The 18,328-nt window shown below is 37.5% G+C and overlaps 1 protein-coding gene across 2 annotated transcripts in view; it reads right to left on the bottom strand.

The window, feature by feature from the left end:
• The window catches only part of RASA2 (RAS p21 protein activator 2), a 119,703-nt gene that overhangs the window by 82,044 nt on the left and 19,331 nt on the right, over positions 1–18,328 (bottom strand). For both annotated transcript variants that reach the window (XM_061167736.1, XM_061167737.1), the window contains exons 2-3: positions 11,175–11,292; positions 6,236–6,339 (exon numbers count right to left, since the gene is read on the bottom strand). In XM_061167736.1, the coding sequence (XP_061023719.1) occupies positions 6,236–6,339; positions 11,175–11,292 (222 nt within the window). The remainder of the gene's footprint in view (positions 1–6,235; positions 6,340–11,174; positions 11,293–18,328) is intronic.

Raw genomic sequence — 18,328 nt, 5'->3', positions numbered from 1 at the left:
TCTCTGTCCATGGAATTTTCCAGGCAAAAATACTGGAGTAGGTTACCATTTCCTTCTCCAGGAGATCTTCCCGACCCAGGGATTGAACCCGGGTCTCCCGCATTGTAGGCAAATGCTTTACCGTCTGAGCCAAAACAAAGGTAACTTATTATTTCACTAGCTATGAGATCAGCAACATCAAAAATAAACAAATAACCCCCAATGCTTCACACAAAATATGTCTGAAAACCATGTTTCTTGACACAACTTTGAGGAACTGGGCTCTTTGAAAATAACTTTTATCCAGTTCTATTCTCTTTCTGACAGCTAATTTATGTCTTTGGGAAACACTGTTTACTTACGGAAGTATATGGTAAAATCATGTATAAATTATGGAGTAGTCATTTCAACAGTTTGCTTAAACTGGGGAAAATCTCTTAGGACTAGAACTTTTGATTAAACATTTGCTTGGCTCTAAAACTCAAAAAAATAAAATAAAAATAAACAAGTAAATAATTAACCGGTCAACCCAGGAACCAAATACCAAACACATTATTTAAAGGTACTATTTCATTTCCCACTATACTGACAAACTCGTAGACAGAAAAAGTTTAGACCACATATACACACATATATATACCAGATGCTATATTAGTTCCTTAAAATCAGACAAGGAGAGGAAACACAAAAAGAAATGAAGGAACTGTGGACACAGAAACCATCTTAGTTGGTCTCTAAGTAAAAAAAATTTATCTATACTCTTAGCTTTCCAGTACCACTTCTAGGCAGCATTTTCTTACCATCCATAAAATCCGTGTTATACTAGGGCCCCATTTTTAGATACAACATATTCTTAAAAATTTCATCCTGATACAGATCACCAACTGGCAAAATCTTGATGGCCTTGTTCCTGCTTGATTACTAGTAGAAATGCTGAAAGGGTAGATAAATGTAAGGATAAGTGTGACTGCCTATATAAGATGAAAGAGAACCAGAGGACTGAACAAATTCTGGCAGTTTCAATAACAGCAATTCAGTCAAAGGCAACACTTAGGTACCTTAGTGTACAGGGCTTAGAATGATTCCTTTTGGTCTCTGTGGCAGACTGGTATATTAATGGCTTTCAAAAAATCATACTTCCCCAGTCTATGCCATTGTGTAGTCTCCTCCAGCACTGACTCTGGGTTTGGCTATGCCACTTACTTTTGCCAATGGATACAAGCAAACGTAATCCAAGTAGTCTTATTAAGCATCTGCAGTAGGACTTGCCCTCAACATCATGTGGAGGGGGAGCACATGGCCAGCACCAGCCATCAGACACATGGATCAGATCACTCAGCCCAGTCAATTTCCCAAGTAACTGCATATTAGTGACTCCAGGTAAGACCAGCAGAAGAACCAGCCCATTGAGCGTGGCCCAAACTGATGATCTGCAGGAACATGAGCAAACAGAGGATTGCTAAATTAAGCCACTAAGTATTAGGGTGATTTGTTATGTAGCAATAGACAACTGATACAGTTCCTATGCAAACAGACACAAAAGTGTAGCCTTAAGCTATTTAAACAGTAGCATTGACCTAAGAGCTAAGTAAGTGCCAGCAGAAATGACAATTCTAATGTTGAAAAACACATTAGCTGTCGTAAACCCAACCTCATTTTAAAGGTGAAGGGGGCCTAAGAAGGTAGAGTGACTTGCTTAAGGTCACAAAGCCAGTGAGCGACAGAGTCATAAATGGAATTCAGGTCTCTGATATCCTAGTGAAATTCTCTTCCAACAGTCTGAATCAAGAGGTATGATATACAAGTTAACCAGTCTACCATGGTGCAATTGTTTGGGCCTAGATCCCTCTGAAAACTAAAATAATTAGAAAATACACATTAGGAGGTAAAATGTGTATGTTTAATATTACTAGGATCCTTACTGGAAATGGAATTTTTTCTTAACAAAAAGTTGTTCTCTTCTCTTCTTCTCCCTTTTTAAGAGAAGAAGACACTATATCATAGGACAACACCACACAATAAGACTTTCAAAGCCTTACTTTTATAATTTCCTATCTTTTTGTAACATGGCTCCTAGGTCTCAAGTTTTCAATTAATCTATAATCAGTTTTCATCCTAACTGTTCTGTATATAAAGGTTTCTAATACAAAAAATTATGCCCCATATTAATAACAGTTATTACTTCCAGGAGGGGGCTGCGGGGGTGTCAGTGACCAAAATTAACTGTCTATAATACTACAACTAAAAATTTTCTTTTACAAAAAGAAAAATATTCTTTTTTTTTTTTAAAGGAATAACAACTTTTCAGGAAGATGGCAGACTAGTATCTCAAAATAACATCTAATCAGGGTTTAGATGCCAGTTTCTTTTTTTTAGTTAATTAACTTATTTATTTATTTTTGGCTGCACTGGATCTTTTGCTGCACACAGGCTTTCTTTCACTTTAGTTGCAGCAAGCAGGGGCTACTCTCTAGTTATGGAGCACAGGCTTCTCAGTGCATTGGCTTCCGTAGTGGAGCTGGAGCATGGGCAATAGAGTCTGTGGGCTCAGCAGTTGTGGCACACAACTGCTCTGAGGCACGTGGGATCTTCCAGGACCAGGGATCGAACCCATGTCCCCTGCACTGGCAGGCAGGTTCTTAAACACTGGACCATCAGGAAAGTTCTCCATATATTATCCAACAATTAAAAATAAAAAACAAACAAGCTCTTAAAGCTATCCAACCAGCACACATTCTTAGATCTTCTTAAGTTTAAAAGATGGTTCTCTCAACTCTAGCTCAAATTAATTCCCAGAAAATGCTATGGTACTGTTTAGCCTACAACTGGGCAAAGACTTATAAAACAAGTGAAAATATCAAGATTACCTTCCAATTTTAAAGGCTACATATGTACTTTGTTTACTTTAATAAAAGAAAAAACAAAAATTTCTACATTTAGTAAAGATTTTTGTTTTACAGTTCCTACAGCAAGTTATGACCTTCTGATACCACTCCACAAACGACTGATTTTTACTTTAAAAAATAAATAAATATATAAGCAATTTTTGGAAATAATTATAAACCTCAACTAAAGGCCTTTTCAAGAAATATATATGATGAGTATGAGTAAATAGATAATGAAAATTACAAAACATTTTCTTAAAAAGTCACAGTAGTCAATCAAGGATACACACTCTCTCAAGTGTTGCTAATAATCACCAAAAGCCTCTATCAAATCTTGTGGTTCCATTAAGAGATCTCCTTGCTTTCCCTCCTCTCTCTCTTCCAATCTTCACTAAGGCTTCATTTCCCCTGTAAGCCTCCAGAAGTGCTCCTAGGGCAATTTCATTCATTCCAACAGAGGCTTCAAGTTTCACATAAGGTAAGATAAGATTCAATATCACATCTCCAAACAGTAAATTCAGATCTTTTCTGTGAGCTTCAGATCTGTGTTTCCAACAATCAACAAACATGTCCACCAAGATGCTCCCGAGGTAATGCAAGTTTAACCTGTTTGTAACCAAAGTCATCCTCTCCCTTCCTCATCCTGAATGCTCTTTATCTCAGTTAATGACAGCTATTAAAACAAGATTATTTTTAACTCTTTCCTTTCTTATATCCCCCCTTTATCTCCTCAGTCCCTAAATCCCATGTGAAGCTACCCCTGTGAAGGGCATTCCCTCATCTGCATTTCCACTGCCATCGCCCTATTCATCTCATCTGATAACAGCCTCCTTGATGGCCTCCCTGCCTCTAATCTCTCTCTATTCTAAAACATAAATCATACATGATAATATTTAAAGCAGATTTTTCATACTTTAATAATATGCATATATACAGTTATATATATGTACACACATTTTAAATATGTAATCTATGGACACTGAGTTTATTATTGTTCAGACCACAGGAAGTTGTTAAAATACACAAGTATATTCATATATACAGTTACACATAATTTTTAAAAGGTTCCTGATTCTTAAAAGGTTAAACTGTCTACAGAGTAAAGTCCAAATTCCTTAGCACAGCTTTAAGTGTCCATCACAACTTGGTCCAATTTACATTCCCAGATTCACCTTCTACCAACCTTGGCCTAAGTAATTTATATATATTAGCAGATACACCACCAATAAGACTCACTTTTTCTTCTCTGCTTCTGCTAATCCCTATTATCTTGAAACTTCTTCCTTTTCCTACCTAGGTAGTTTCTGTTAATTCTCCACCAAACAAAATTAACTCTTCTTTCCTCTATGCTTCCAAGTACTTTGTTCCTACCTCCAGCACAGACCCTATTAAGTATATTAGTATTAATCAGCCAGATAACCTGGGAGCAACTTGAAATTTATTCACCTTAATATTCCCACCTTCTGTACACCACATAGACAAGTGTATAAGGATGGAGCCTTGGGATAATCCATAATTAAGGGTTTGCTGGACAGAGAAAAGTCTATGTACAAGAAGCAGTCAGAAGGAAGATAATTAGGAAAATACAATGTTATTAAACTGCCTTTTCCTCGACTTTCAACAAGTTGAATAAGCAATCCAAAGAGTCTAATGTGACACAGAGGCAGATGAGGGCTGAAAACTATGAAATGCCTTCTGCAACAGGGGAAAAGTATTTGCTATGCATATAGTTGACAAAAGTTAACATATTTATCAAATATGGAGGCATAAGAGTAAATAAAATTCCACCCAAAAGAAAAATAAGCAAAAGAACTAATTCACAGAAGAAAAATGTAAAAAACCAATAAACATATAAAAATTCCTCAAATTCACTAGTAATCAGAAAATACAGGTTAAAAAAATCAAGTATTACTTTCGCCGATCAAGTCAGAAAAAAAAATTTTCAATAATAATATCCAAGAACAACAAATTTTCCATGATAATTTCCAAGGTACAGTGAAATGATTATGCCCACATCATGTTTGAGGGAATGTAAATTAACTGAAAGAGGAAAAAAAAACTGAATAAACAATACAGTGTAATAACATAAATGCATGAAGTAAAGAACGAGAAGACACAAATCATTAACTGTAGCTATTCTTAGGCAGAATCATTACCAGTCCCTTAAAACATGTAATAATTTTAGAATTAAGAAAAAATATTAGTTTTTAAAAAGGTATTTTTCAATGATTGTGGTAAACTTCAAAAATGAAGTCAGATTACAGTGATTTAAAAAGAAATAAGTAGTAAGCAGAAAGATATAAATCACTTGTTCAGGAGTTCAATAGCAAAAGCAGAAACAAATTCGATGGTAGTCAAGAGGTCAAAGTAAAATAAAGCTTAATCATTTAAACTGCAGGTGATGAGCATATTTGAAACTGGAAAGGAGAGATGGAGATGATGAAATTCAGGAGACTAAAGAGAGAGTAATGCATGTAAATTAAAGATCTCTACCTGTTAGGGGCTTCCCTGGTAGCTCAGACGGTAAAGCGCCTGCCTACAATGCGGGAGACCTGGGTTCAATCCCTGGATTGGGAAGATCACCTGGAGAAGGAAATGGCAACCCACTCCAGTATTCTTGCCTGGAAAATCCCACAGACTGAGGGTCCTGGTAGGCTACAGTCCATGGGGTCGCAAAGAGTCGGACACAACTGAGCGACTTCACTGACTGACCTGTTATTCAAAGACAGTGGTGCAAAAGCCATAAATGTGACACGTATGTGGTCAGTTAGTTTTGTCCGAGTTGATGCTCACAGATCGTACCTCAGGAAGTTATTTAAGAAACAGTTACTGGTCACCAATACAGCCAGAGAGAAAACATGTGATCAGATTAATGTGAATTATTACTTCTGTTAGAAAAACTTCAAAAACAGATGTTCTTTGGTAGGGATCAAATACTGTGATCTTTGTATAAAAACATTCTTTGAATCATTCAGCAACTCTTGTACTGATCATTCACCAAATTTAAGGCACTCTGGGAGTGACAGTCTCTGCCTTCATAAACATATATATTCAACTAAAGCATCTAGACATTAAACAACAAACTGATGAACAAGTATAATGAATACTACAGAAAAGGAACCCATCAGGCACTATAGAAATATACTGCACCATGACTAGAGGGAAAATGGTCACGTCAATTCCCTGACCAAGTGTTGCCAGGTTGAGCATACACATTAAAAATCAGATCGGCAAATGAACGTGAAGTCTAGAGGGAAGGATTAGAAGTTTGAGAGTATATTATTCTGTTGTTTTCAATACTTTATACTTAGAAAAAGAATGAATATAAACACCAATGTTGTGATTAAAAGATAATTATGAATGGTACATACCTATACGAAGGTCTCTTTGTAAAACATTCTTATCATAAACATAGAAAGACAAATACTGGAAAGTTCTTGGAATCTCAAAATAAAATTCTTCACTAAAAAATGGGCTAGAGAGAAAAGAGGGAAAGCTCATTAAATTTAAACTCAACAGTGTCCTCATATAATATTTTCAGTAAAATAAAATTGCAGATTAAACCATAAAGAAAAACTTTAAGAATTCCAAAATAATTCTCTATATTAAGTTTCAATTAAGCCCTGTACAAACTAAGCTGAATTTCTGAAAGGACCATGACTGCCAGGTTGGGCTCAGAACCAACAGATTTGCTGGAGTCCTGTGGACAGAAGATCCAGTAATTGCCTGAGGTCATGCTCACCTTAAAGTGGACACAGTTGAGAGCTGAGGACAGTGTCATTCACACCATTATCTCAAAATATGTAAACCACAATAATATATAATACCTAAAATGCATATGGTTATGTAAAACGTTATTTAAAACATATTTTAAAAAACTAAATTAGGTTACTTTTAATCAGCTGTATTGAGGTATAAATCATATAACATCTAACTTAAAGTACAGAGGTTACTAACTTGTGATAAATTTACAAACCTGTGTGGCATCCATCCCAATCAAAATATAGGAACATTCCAACTCCCCACAAAGTTCCCTATTGTCTCCCTGCAGTTACTCCATCATACCTGCCACAGGCAACCAGTGATCTGATTTCCGTCATTAAAGATCTACTGTAAGATTTTCTATAAATGGAATCAAATAATATGTACACTTGCGTCCAGCTTCTTTCCCTCAGTTTAACACCTATGAGATTTTTTGCCATTTTGCTGCATATATCTTTAGTTCATTTCCTCTAACTGTTGGACAATAGAATATTGAATTGTTCAAGATTGACTGTTGAATATTCCACAGTCTATTCTCCTAGTGATGTCATCTGAGTTGTTTCCAGTTCAGGCTATCAAAAATAAGGCGGCTATGAACATTTTTATAAAGCTCTTTAATGCTTTCAGTTCTTTTGGAGAGGTAACTAAAAATAGAATTGCTGAGTTAAAAGGTAGGTGAATTTTTAATTTACGAGAAACTGTCAGACTGTTTCCAATGTGGCTATACTATTTCACACTCCTACAAGCAATGTATAACAGCTCCAGCTGTTCCACATCATTGTCAACTTTTGCTACTGGAAGTTTTTTAAATTAGCTACTCTACAACATTATAACTCAACTAAACGTCAATTAAAAGTCATTTTGAAAAAAAATTAGCTATTCCAGTGAATGACACGATAAATGCTTACACCTGTGTAATCTCTACCCTAATCAAGATAGAGAACATTTCCATCTCCCTAGAAAGTTCCCATGTGTACTCATTCCCTCCATACTGTCACGGGAACCAGTGATCTGATTTCCATCATGACACATTACGTTCAAGACTGTGGAGAGACAGAAATATACAAACTGTATTTCCCTTATGAATAAGGATGCTGAATATCTTTTCATGTGCTTCTTGCCCATTTGTGTATCTTATTTTAGGAACTGTTGGAGTCTCCTCCACATGTTTTAAAAGGTTTGTCCGTTTTCTGATCGGGGTTTTGTTTTTTTTTTTTTAAATAAATTCTGGACACAAATCCTTTGTCAGAACATTTTCTACCAGGTGTGGCCTGCCATTTCATTTTCTTGACAGTATCTGTTAAAGGGAAGAAGGCTCTGATTTTGACAAAATCCAATTTATTACTTCTCCTCTTTTATGACTGATGCTTTTGGCACCTACTTAAGAAATCTTTGCCTTCCCCCAAGTTGCTAAGATTTTCTCCTACGAAGCAGCTTCTTATAAGTTCACTGTAAGAATGCCATTTTGATATTTAAATTCTCCTATGAAGACATGAATCTCTGAAACACTAGTCAACATCCTTTCTCAAGAGTACTTCTTTCCTGGTAATGTTGAAAGAATTAAAAAGATATTTTTAAAATGTCACCATAAAATACAATCTCTTCAGGATGTCACAACTTAAAAGAGGATGAAATGCAAACTGAATGTCTCTTGTGCTGTGCTGTGCTCAGTCGCTCAGTCGTGTGGACTCTTTGCCACCCCATGGACTGTAGCCCTCCAGGCTCCTCTGTCCGTGGGGATTCTCCAGATAAGAATACTGGAGTGGGTTGCCATGCCCTCCTCCAGGGGATCTTCCCAACCCAGAATCAAACCAGAGTCTCTGGCATTGCAGGCGGATTCTTTACCAGCTGAGCTACCAGGGAAGCCCAAATGATTCTTAAAGAAGTCATTTCTGACCCTATCCAAGAAACAGCTGACTCAGCTTCTCAGTTATAAAACCTGTTCAACTTCTGTCAATATATTTTTCACTTCAAATTTTTCACTACAACTGCACTTCAAATTGTAACCAAAATAAACTTTTAAAAATTGGTCTGTCAAAATAGTCTTTTTAATTAGTCTCAACATAGAAATCAATATAAAACAACTGTTAGGCAAAGACGTGTAGGTCTTTTTCTCCTTTGCGCCATTTTATAAAAAATTATAAAATTGAGAATTGTATCATGTATCCACTCTCAAATATTATTTTTAAAGCACATTCTAAAGCCAAATAAGAAAAAGATGAAAATTATTCCCTAAGTCACCTGTATCACTGTATCATCACAATCTCAACAACCTAATCCCCACATCTGGGTGCCCACGTCTTTATTTTATAAATAAGTAAGTTAACTAATCAATCCACTTGAGAAAAGTTTTCAACAAGGTTGCAATGACAAGACTTATACTCTACTGTTATCACTGATCTATGATCATACATACCACTCCCGAGGAAATTCCTGGTGTGGGGAAGAAAAGCACAAGGTACAAGAAGTATTGCTACTCAGTTTGTTTACAGATCTCCTACTTCTCAAACGGATTCAGACAGAGATTTAGGAGCTATGGATTCCATATGTGACTCCTACTTACCTGCTATGAAAATTCTATAACCAGACTACCTATAAAAACTGTAATATTCAGAACCCGTAATATCAGATCCAAATGCTATCTACTGTCTTTTGGCTTAACAGCTTATCACAACATTCAGAAAAGTAGAAACACTGAAATGAAAGCAAGGTGAGCAAGGGTTCATACTACAGATTCTTTCACCCCGCTCCGCAAGAATGCTAGGAGGCACCTAGAATCCAAAAAACATCCAGTCTAATTGTATTGAAATGACCTAAGGTAACCACTGACAGCCTTAAAACAGCTTCCAAGTGGCTATGAATCTAGAAAAATAACTTAAGGTGGATAGGTAGCTCAGCTGGTAAAGAATCTGCCTGCAATGCTAGAGACCCCGGTTTGATTTCTGGGTCGGGAAGATCCCCTGGCAAAGGGATAGGCTACCCACTCCAGTATCCTTGAGCTTCCCTGGTGGCTCAGTCAGTAAAGAATCCACCTGCGATGCAGGAGACCTGGGTTCGATCTCTGGGTTGAGAAGATACCCTGGAGAAGGGCATGGCAACCTACTCCAGTACTGTTGCCTTGGAGAATCCCCATGGACAGAGGAGCCTGGTGGGCTACAGTCCATGGGGTGGCAAAGAGTTGGGCACGACTGAGCAAGTAAGCAGCAGCAGCAGCAAAAATAATTGGTTTTATCATTTCCCAACACAAACAGCTGGCAAGGCAAGGGTTTAAAACAAAAAGCAAGCTAATTTTAGCTTCTCATTTGAGAGGCTATGTAGTAGAAACTAAAACAAGTATTCAACTTATTGAAAATAACTAGTTTTATATATCACTGATTTTTATGTGATATGTAATGAACATACATTAGGAAACAAACAGTTTCAGGCTCCAATCTCAGTTTTGCTTCTAACTTCCTTTATTAAGTGTGCAAATTATTCAGTCTCTTGGTGACTCAGTTTTATCATTTAGGTAAATAACAGAATTCCAATAAAACAGGGCAGGTGATTTATGATTAAAGATGTGAAGTATATTCAAATCTTCTTGGGCTACTAAGTATTTCATCCAGCATATGCTCATTCCAACAACTCCTAATTCCCTTAACTTTTATCTCTGGACAAGACTGTATCCTTCCAGCACAGCTATGCACTATAATTATATCCACAAACACTATTAAAAGGAAGATGTGGCACATTTCAATTTTATGAATTAGAATTTACTATGATACTCCTGCAGAGTTACTACACTTCCAAAAAAACGAGAAATCTACCTAGGAGCTTGTTCCCTTACAATGCACTACTTAAGTTAAGTGACTTGTATAAATGTTAAGGGGTAATTTATTCTCAAGAGAAATAAAATTATGATGCACTTTGAGAAAAGTTCAAATAAGTGGGCAAAATTTAGCCTAGAGAAAAAAACTGAGGTATTGGTGGTTGTTTTCAAAAACTTCAAAGACTATCATGTGAAAGATTGATTAAACTTGTTCCCCATATATCTAAGGGACAGAATTAGGAACAATTAAAAGGAAGATACATTTCTGAGGCAATGAAAAGCCACATGAAAGCAAGTACTGTGTCCATCTTGTTCTCGTGGCTGTATGAATAAATAGCGCCCGGCAAGTTCTTGGCATACAGTAGGTTTTCCTTTTGATAGACATTAATCAACTAAACCTAAGAGCTTTGCAAGAGTCAGAATAGTTCTAAGACCTAACAGGCTGCTTAGGAGGCAGCGAACTCCTTGGTCACTGGAACATTAAGCAAATGCCAGATGCCTACTTGTCACGAATAACTGTCAGGAGGAACTAAGCAGAAGGGGCTCAGTCCAGCTTAGTGAACATCAGGGCTCCTCCAGACTCTGGGATTCTGTAATTCTAAAAACAAATTCAGAAACTACAAGGAAAGTAAAAGTTCCAGATGAAGAAAGACTTCTTGATGATAACAGTCAGGAAAACATATAAAAGTTATCATTCAATATATATCATATTAGTGATAACTTACTAATTTTTTACAAACCTTAAAGATTTTTCAACAACTTGGGTACGATAAACTTCTTCCTGGTCCAAATTTATGGTGCAGAAACAATCTCTCATTTTGTTGGGTCCAAGATATGGCAATAAATTTTTCGCTTCACCTGTTGGCACAAAAATTAAAACTGGTGTTAAATATCACCAGCTGCTTCGTGCTAAACCTTATATGGGATGCATTAAATGAAAAAGAACATATAAGATACAGCACAGAAAATAATATTAGTGATTACAGAAAGATAATAAACTTGGTCTAAAATAGTCTGGTGAGATGGAAGGGAGGAGCTGTGTGTAAAGGGGCACGTGAGATCATATTGTATCACTGGATCCCTGGTCCCAGGAAAGAGCAATGCCCCCAACTTGTGCTCTCATCCCATCCCACCGGCACCACCCCAAGGACTTGTCTCCACAACGAATCCCTCTTTCCTGTATCATTAATTGTCCTCTCTACTGGATCGTTACCATCAGCTCATAAATAAACTCTGGTATTTCCCAATTGTAAAAATGGCACAAAAAAGAAAAAAAATCTCCTTTGATTCCACCTCCCCCCCATGGTATCATTCCACTTCTAGACTCCCTTTCACAGCAAAACTTCTCAAAAGCAAACATCTACAGTCACTGTTTCTAATTCCGCACCTTCCATTCATTCTTCCATCCATGGAGCTTTTAACTCCATGATGACAATGAAGCTGCTCTAGGCAAGGCCACCAATGCCTTTCATATTGCCAAACCCAATGACATTTCTCTCTCCTCATCATATCTGATCTGGCAGCACTGTTTAATGTAAGTGAAGGCTAACATCTCTCCTTAAAACTCATTTTTTTCTTGGCTTCCACAACACAGTATTTCTGGCTTTCTTCCTACATCACTGGCCCTCTGCTGACTTCTTTCCCCCCTCACCTCTAATTGTTGCAGTGCTTCAGGGCTCAGCTCTGGGCCACCTTCTCTTCTTTCCCTAAGCAAATTCCTTCAGTATATGGTGTTAATGCCCATGCCTCTCAGAGGCCTGAGGTCATTTCCAGGCCTGATTTCTCCTCCTCAACACTAGATGTGAATATTCAACTGCCCCTTAGAATATCCAGTAGAGTTCTCAAATTTTATAAGTCCCAGACAAACAATCTGATTTCCCCCCTCAAAAACCCACTGTTTTCCCCAGTCTACCACCATCTTCCTCTCTTTCTCTCACATGTTCCCCATACTTCCCACTCCCACATCTAGTTCATCAGTAAATCCAGCAGAACTCCATAATAAATCCCAAATGAAACCACTTCTTGCCTTCATCAGTATAATCCTACAATCCATTCTTCATCAAGGAGTGTGATCTTTTAAACACAACATTCAGATCAATCACTCCCCTACTCCAATACGATTTGACTTCACTGGAGCTTCCTCAATGGCTCAGAGGGTAAAGAATCCACCAGCAATTCAGGAGATGCCGGTTTGCTCCCTGGGTTGGGAGGATCCCCTGGAGGAGGAAACAGCAACCCACACCAGCATTCTTGCCTGAAAAATCTTGTGGACAGGGTCACAAAGAATCAGACAGAGATTCTTTCTGAGCAACTAAACAGAGAACAGAAGTCAATCCATTTCTAAATTCCCTTGGTCTACCCAGCCCCACTCGACTGTCCTCTCTTTGACCTCTTCTCCTCCCACTCTCCCCAGTGTTCACCCTCTTCCCATTCATCAACCGTGTCAAGCTTGTGCAAGCTTAGGACCTCTGTCTGGAGTCCTCTAACCCATCTTCATATGGCTGTCTCTTCCTCTCATTCAGGTCTCAGTGCAAATGCCACTTCCTCAGAGAAACCCGTCTGTACTGTTCTATCTATAATAAATAATCCTGCTACTATATTCTATTTCTCTGTGTTCTTGATAGCATTTACAACTATCTGAAACTCTTCATTTTTATGTCTGATTCCCTCATGATTAGGGAGTTCTTAGCTACCTCATTCAAGGCCTGAGAACTTAACTGATCTTCAGGATCTCAAATAGTGACTGTCAACTATTGAGAAATATGTGCTGAATGAATATTAAAGAATCAGTTAAGTCTAGTTTTGAAGTTCTTGTGAGAAGCGGGTGCTGAAATCAGACACCAGTGTACTAAATTAGGAAAAAAGGTGGTAGGCATTAGGGAAAGAGCATTTCCCTGAGAATCATGAAACTAAGCTTTCCGTATTACCTTTGGTACTAAGTGGCCAAATGGCTTCAGATAAACCTAGGAAGAACAAGTTTTCCTGACAAAAGTCTGGGCTGGATAAACTCAGGTGTCTTTCTGCTTACCAACTTTAAAACCAAAGACCATCTGAACCAATTTATTTTAAAGAAGTCTATCAGAAACTTAAGTACCTGTGAAAAACTCAATACACAAATGATTTTTTAAAATTAAAATTAGAAAAATCAGGGGAAAGTCCCTCAGAGCCATCTGGGAGGCTGTCTCTCTGGCTTAAGTCCTGAGTAAGTCCACTGAATAAAACATTAATTAAAAGTAAAATTAAGGAAAATTAGAAAAATCAATGGAAGAGCACCAGTAAGATACTGTTATTTAGTTCATCACTGAGAGATTAGAAAAAAAATCAAGTTACCATGTCACAGAATAAACATATTCAAGTCAAAATGAAGGAATCTAATCTTTTAAATGACCCCTGAATTGCCCGATATGGGTTGGCCTTTACAAATTCACTAGTTTCCTAAAAGGCAAAAATAATGTATATCTGAATTTGTATCCATCCATTCTCCTCTTCCTCAAAAGATTACATGTCCATCCCTATTATCCACAGCTCATCCCTCTACCTGTGTTCTCTCTTCCCTGTTTCCTCCCTCTCACTCTAGGACACTGCCCCATAGTTTCATTTTCAACCTCCTTTAAGTCTTTCCTTTTTTGCCATCTCCCCTCTGTACAATCCAGAGGGTTTGAGGGGTTTTTTTTTTAGCAGAAAATCCACCTAGGTCACTATAAAGGGCTTGCAATGTAAACAAATTTGGAATTAAATCATAATAAACATGCTCCATATCTAATGAGGGAATCTGGAATACTAAATCACTGCCCTTAAACATGTTGCTATTTCATTCACACAAGCGCAACTTGAGAAACTACACTGTATAAACATACACATATTCCGCCACCCACATTTTTAAGAGGGAAACGGGATTATTTTCTCTACAGAATCCAATGAAAGTGACATTATTAGGTATTTACTTAGAATAAGTAAAAATTCAAATTCTACAGAATACATAAAATATAAAATGCACTCAACATCACTTCCTAGAAAAGTTGTTATAATCTTATCCGTCACTGCTGTTCAAAATAAAGTAAAATCATCTAATCAAGGCTAGATCACCAATCGATCACGCTAATATGTTAAGTCAGCTTTCAAGTCTTTAAACTGTACCTCCAAACTACAGCAGTAACTAACTGGCATTAATCAAAATAATTAATTGCCACATTATTTTAAAAAATCAAAAGTGAAGTAACTAATGGTTAGAGAATTCACAAAAATAATGTAGCACTCCATACATCTCTAAACAAAAAGATTATTTTAACAGCACACTCTTTATATTAAGCTACACAAAAAGAAATGAGGAACTTGAGATTATACCTGTCCTGCATATGATATTTTCATAGGGCCTCACTAGTTCTAGTAAATTATTGTATATAAATAAGTAAGTGCATTGGCCAAAAAATAAACAAACAAAAAACTACTGCTCCTTAAAATGCAAGCGTCTGGAAAACTTATTCTATAATCTCTGCTCCAGTTCTTCCCTACTCACAGCCTGAATCTGCCATTTGGCTTCTGAACCTATTTCTTTACTATAACTCCCAAGAACACTAATAATATTTGTTGCTGTTTAGTCACTAAATCATGTCTGACTCTTTGCCACTGAGCCACCTGGGAAGCTCTACTAATTAGTGTGTGTGTGGATGTGTGTGCTCAGTCGCTCAGTTGGCTCCAACTCTTTGTGACTCCATGGGCTGTAGCCTACCAGGCTCCTCTGCCCATGGGAGTACCGAGGCAAGAATACTAGAGTGGGGTGCCATTTCCTCCCCCAGGGGATCTTCTTGACCCAGGGACTGAACCCACGACTCCCACATTGGCAGGCAGATTCTTTACCACTGAGCCAACTCTGTGGTAATAATGTCAGGAAACACTGGGCATACACAGACCATTAAATTCATCATACAGGTGGAGAACCAATTTCAGCTATTTTTTTAATGTTTCATTATAAAACAATAAAAATATACTAAAATACAAACACTTATAAGCTTCTCAACATTATTTCGTGGTATTACTTGCAATCTTTCTCAATTTATCTGCAGCCTATTTGGTGATGGCTGGCCTTCAGGAAAATCAGGGTCTGTATCTGTGGTAGATATGGTAGGTCAGTATGACTTCCTGTACTGCAAAGACTAGAAAGCTAAAAACTACATTTCCCATTGTATATTCTTGCCTACTTTGTCGAAGATAAGGTGTCCGTAGGTACGTGGATTTATCTCTGGGCTTTCTATTTTGTTCCATTGATCTATATTTCTGTCTTTGTGCCAGTACCATACTGTCTTGATGACTGTGGCTTTGTAGTAGAGCCTGAAGTCAGGCAGGTTGATTCCTCCAGTTCCATTCTTCTTAAGATTGCTCTGGTTATTCAAGGTTTTTTGTATTTCCATACAAATTGTGAAATTCTTTGTTCTATTTCTGTGAAAAATACCGTTGGTAGCTTGATAGGGACTGCACTGAATCTACAGATTGCTTTGGGTAGTATACTCATTTTCACAATATTGATTCTTCCAATCCATGAACACGGTATATTTCTCCATCTATTTGTGTCCTCTGATTTCTTTCATCAGTGTTTTATAGTTTTCTATGTATAGGTCTTTTGTTTCTTTAGGTAGATATACTCCTAAGTATTTTATTCTTTTTGTTGCAATGGTGAATGGTATTGTTTCCATAATTTCTCTTTCTGTTTTCTCATTGTTAGTGTATAGGAAAGCAAGCCTCTCATGCAGTTAGGGTTGTGGCTATGATTTAAATTCCATCAATTAGATGCACGCTGGAAATTTGGAGGACAAAAGAGAATGGAGGTGGCATTTAGGTTGCTTCTTCTAGTAAGCACCGTCATGGAGATGCCTAGGTTTTCTACAGCAGCACTTGCTGCAGTCCTGGTATCCAGTCACAGGTTTCACAGATACCAGGAAGAATATAAAGTATCCATTCTGACACACAGGTCGTGTGCGTGACAGCAGCAGCATGAGCCAGCAGCAGTGACATCCGTTTACTTGTTGCTGGCTGTTTCCTAACAGTGGCAGATTTCTTATCATGGCACAGGTGACAAGGTTCTAAAGACTAGCAGCTAAGAGTTACAATTTCCTAATTTTTCAGGCACCTTTCTGATCCAAAAAGAGGAACTCCCTTCATGGCCCCGATGCAATGTGACTTTTGAATATTATTTTTGAAAGTTTAAGGGCTTCCCAGATGGTGCTCATGGCAACCTACTTGCCAATGCAGGAGACCTAAGAGATATGGGTTCAATACCTGGGTCAGGAAGATCCCCTGGAGAAAGAAATGACAACCCACTCCACTATTCTTGTCTGGAGAGTCCCATGGACAGAGAAGCCTGGCAGGCTATAGTCCTTAGGGTTGCAAAGAGTCAGACACAACTAAAGTGAGCACTTAAAAGTTTGACTAAAGTCTGTTCCTTCAATCTTTCCAACAATTCTATATAAGTCACTTAAAATCTTTTATTAAATCTCTTTCTGCTTACACTAGCTAGAGTTGATTCTGTAACCTAATCCTGACTAACTTTTTTCTTATCCTTTCTACCTTTCCTAACAAATCTAAAAATCCCATTTCACATTAAGGGTCATCAGAGCTTGGTAAATCTTTCAGCTATTAATAGATGTGGCTATCTGGATCAAACATGGACTCAGAAATTATAAAGTAATACCTCACTGACAACGACTTCTGTGTTCCATGAGACAGTGAGTTCCATGAAAAGCACAGCACACCCAAAAGGTGAAAGTGTCAACTTGGGAACGGGAGAAAGACAGATCCTGACTCTCTGCATGGCTGTTACTATCTGCTTTCAGAAAACACTTCTGCATTTCCTATTGTAGCATTTAGATGTAGTTTTTAAACAGTATGTACTATCACAAAAATAGAAATATATATCAGTGGAACAGGACAGAAAACCCAGAAATAAGCCGATGCACCTACCACCAATTAACCTCTGACAAAGGAGGCAAGACTACCCAATGTTGGAAAGACAGTCTCTGCAACAAATGGTGCTAGGAAAACTGGACAGCCAAATGTAAAGAAGTGAAATTAAATCATTCCTTATCTCTATACACAAAAGTAAGCTCAAAATGGATTAAAGACGTAAAGGACACTATAAAACTCCTTGAGAAAAACATAGGCAGGACACTGTATGACATAAATCACAGCAATAGCTTTTTCAACCCATCTCCCAGAATAATGGAAATAAAAACAAAAATAAACAAATGGGACCTACTTAAGCTCAAAAGCTTTTGCACAGCAAAGGCAACAATAAACAAAGCGAAAAGACATCCCACAGACTGGGAGAAAATATGTGCAAAAGATGTGATTGATAAGGAATTAGTCTCCAAAATTTACAAACAGCTTATGATGCTTAACAGTATCAAAACAAACAGCCCACTCAAAAATGGGCAGAAAACCTGAAGACACATTTCTCCAAAGAGGACATACAAATGGCCAATAGGCACATGAAAAGATGTTCAACATTGCTAGTTATTAGAGAAATGCAAATCAAATATTTGCATTTGATTTGTGCAAACTGGTGTGAGGTAATACCTCACAATGGTAATACCTCAGAATGGCTATCAGCAAAAAATCCACAAACAATAAATGCTGGAGAGGGTGTGGAGAGAAGGAAACCCTCCTATACTGTTGGTGGGAATGTAAATCACTACCGCCACTATGGAGAACAGTATGGAGGTTCCTTAAAAAACTAAAAATAGAGCTACCATATGACCATATGCAATCCCACTCCTGGGCATATATCCAGACAAAAGCATGATCCGAAAGGATACACGCATCCCAATGTTCACTGCATCACTGTTTGTAACAGACAAGACATGGAAGCAACCTAGATGTCCATCAACAGAGGAATGGATAA

This window comes from Dama dama, chromosome 19 (genome assembly GCF_033118175.1).
Source record: "Dama dama isolate Ldn47 chromosome 19, ASM3311817v1, whole genome shotgun sequence".
NCBI lineage: Eukaryota > Metazoa > Chordata > Mammalia > Artiodactyla > Cervidae > Dama > Dama dama.
This window is presented reverse-complemented; position numbering and strand designations above follow the sequence as displayed.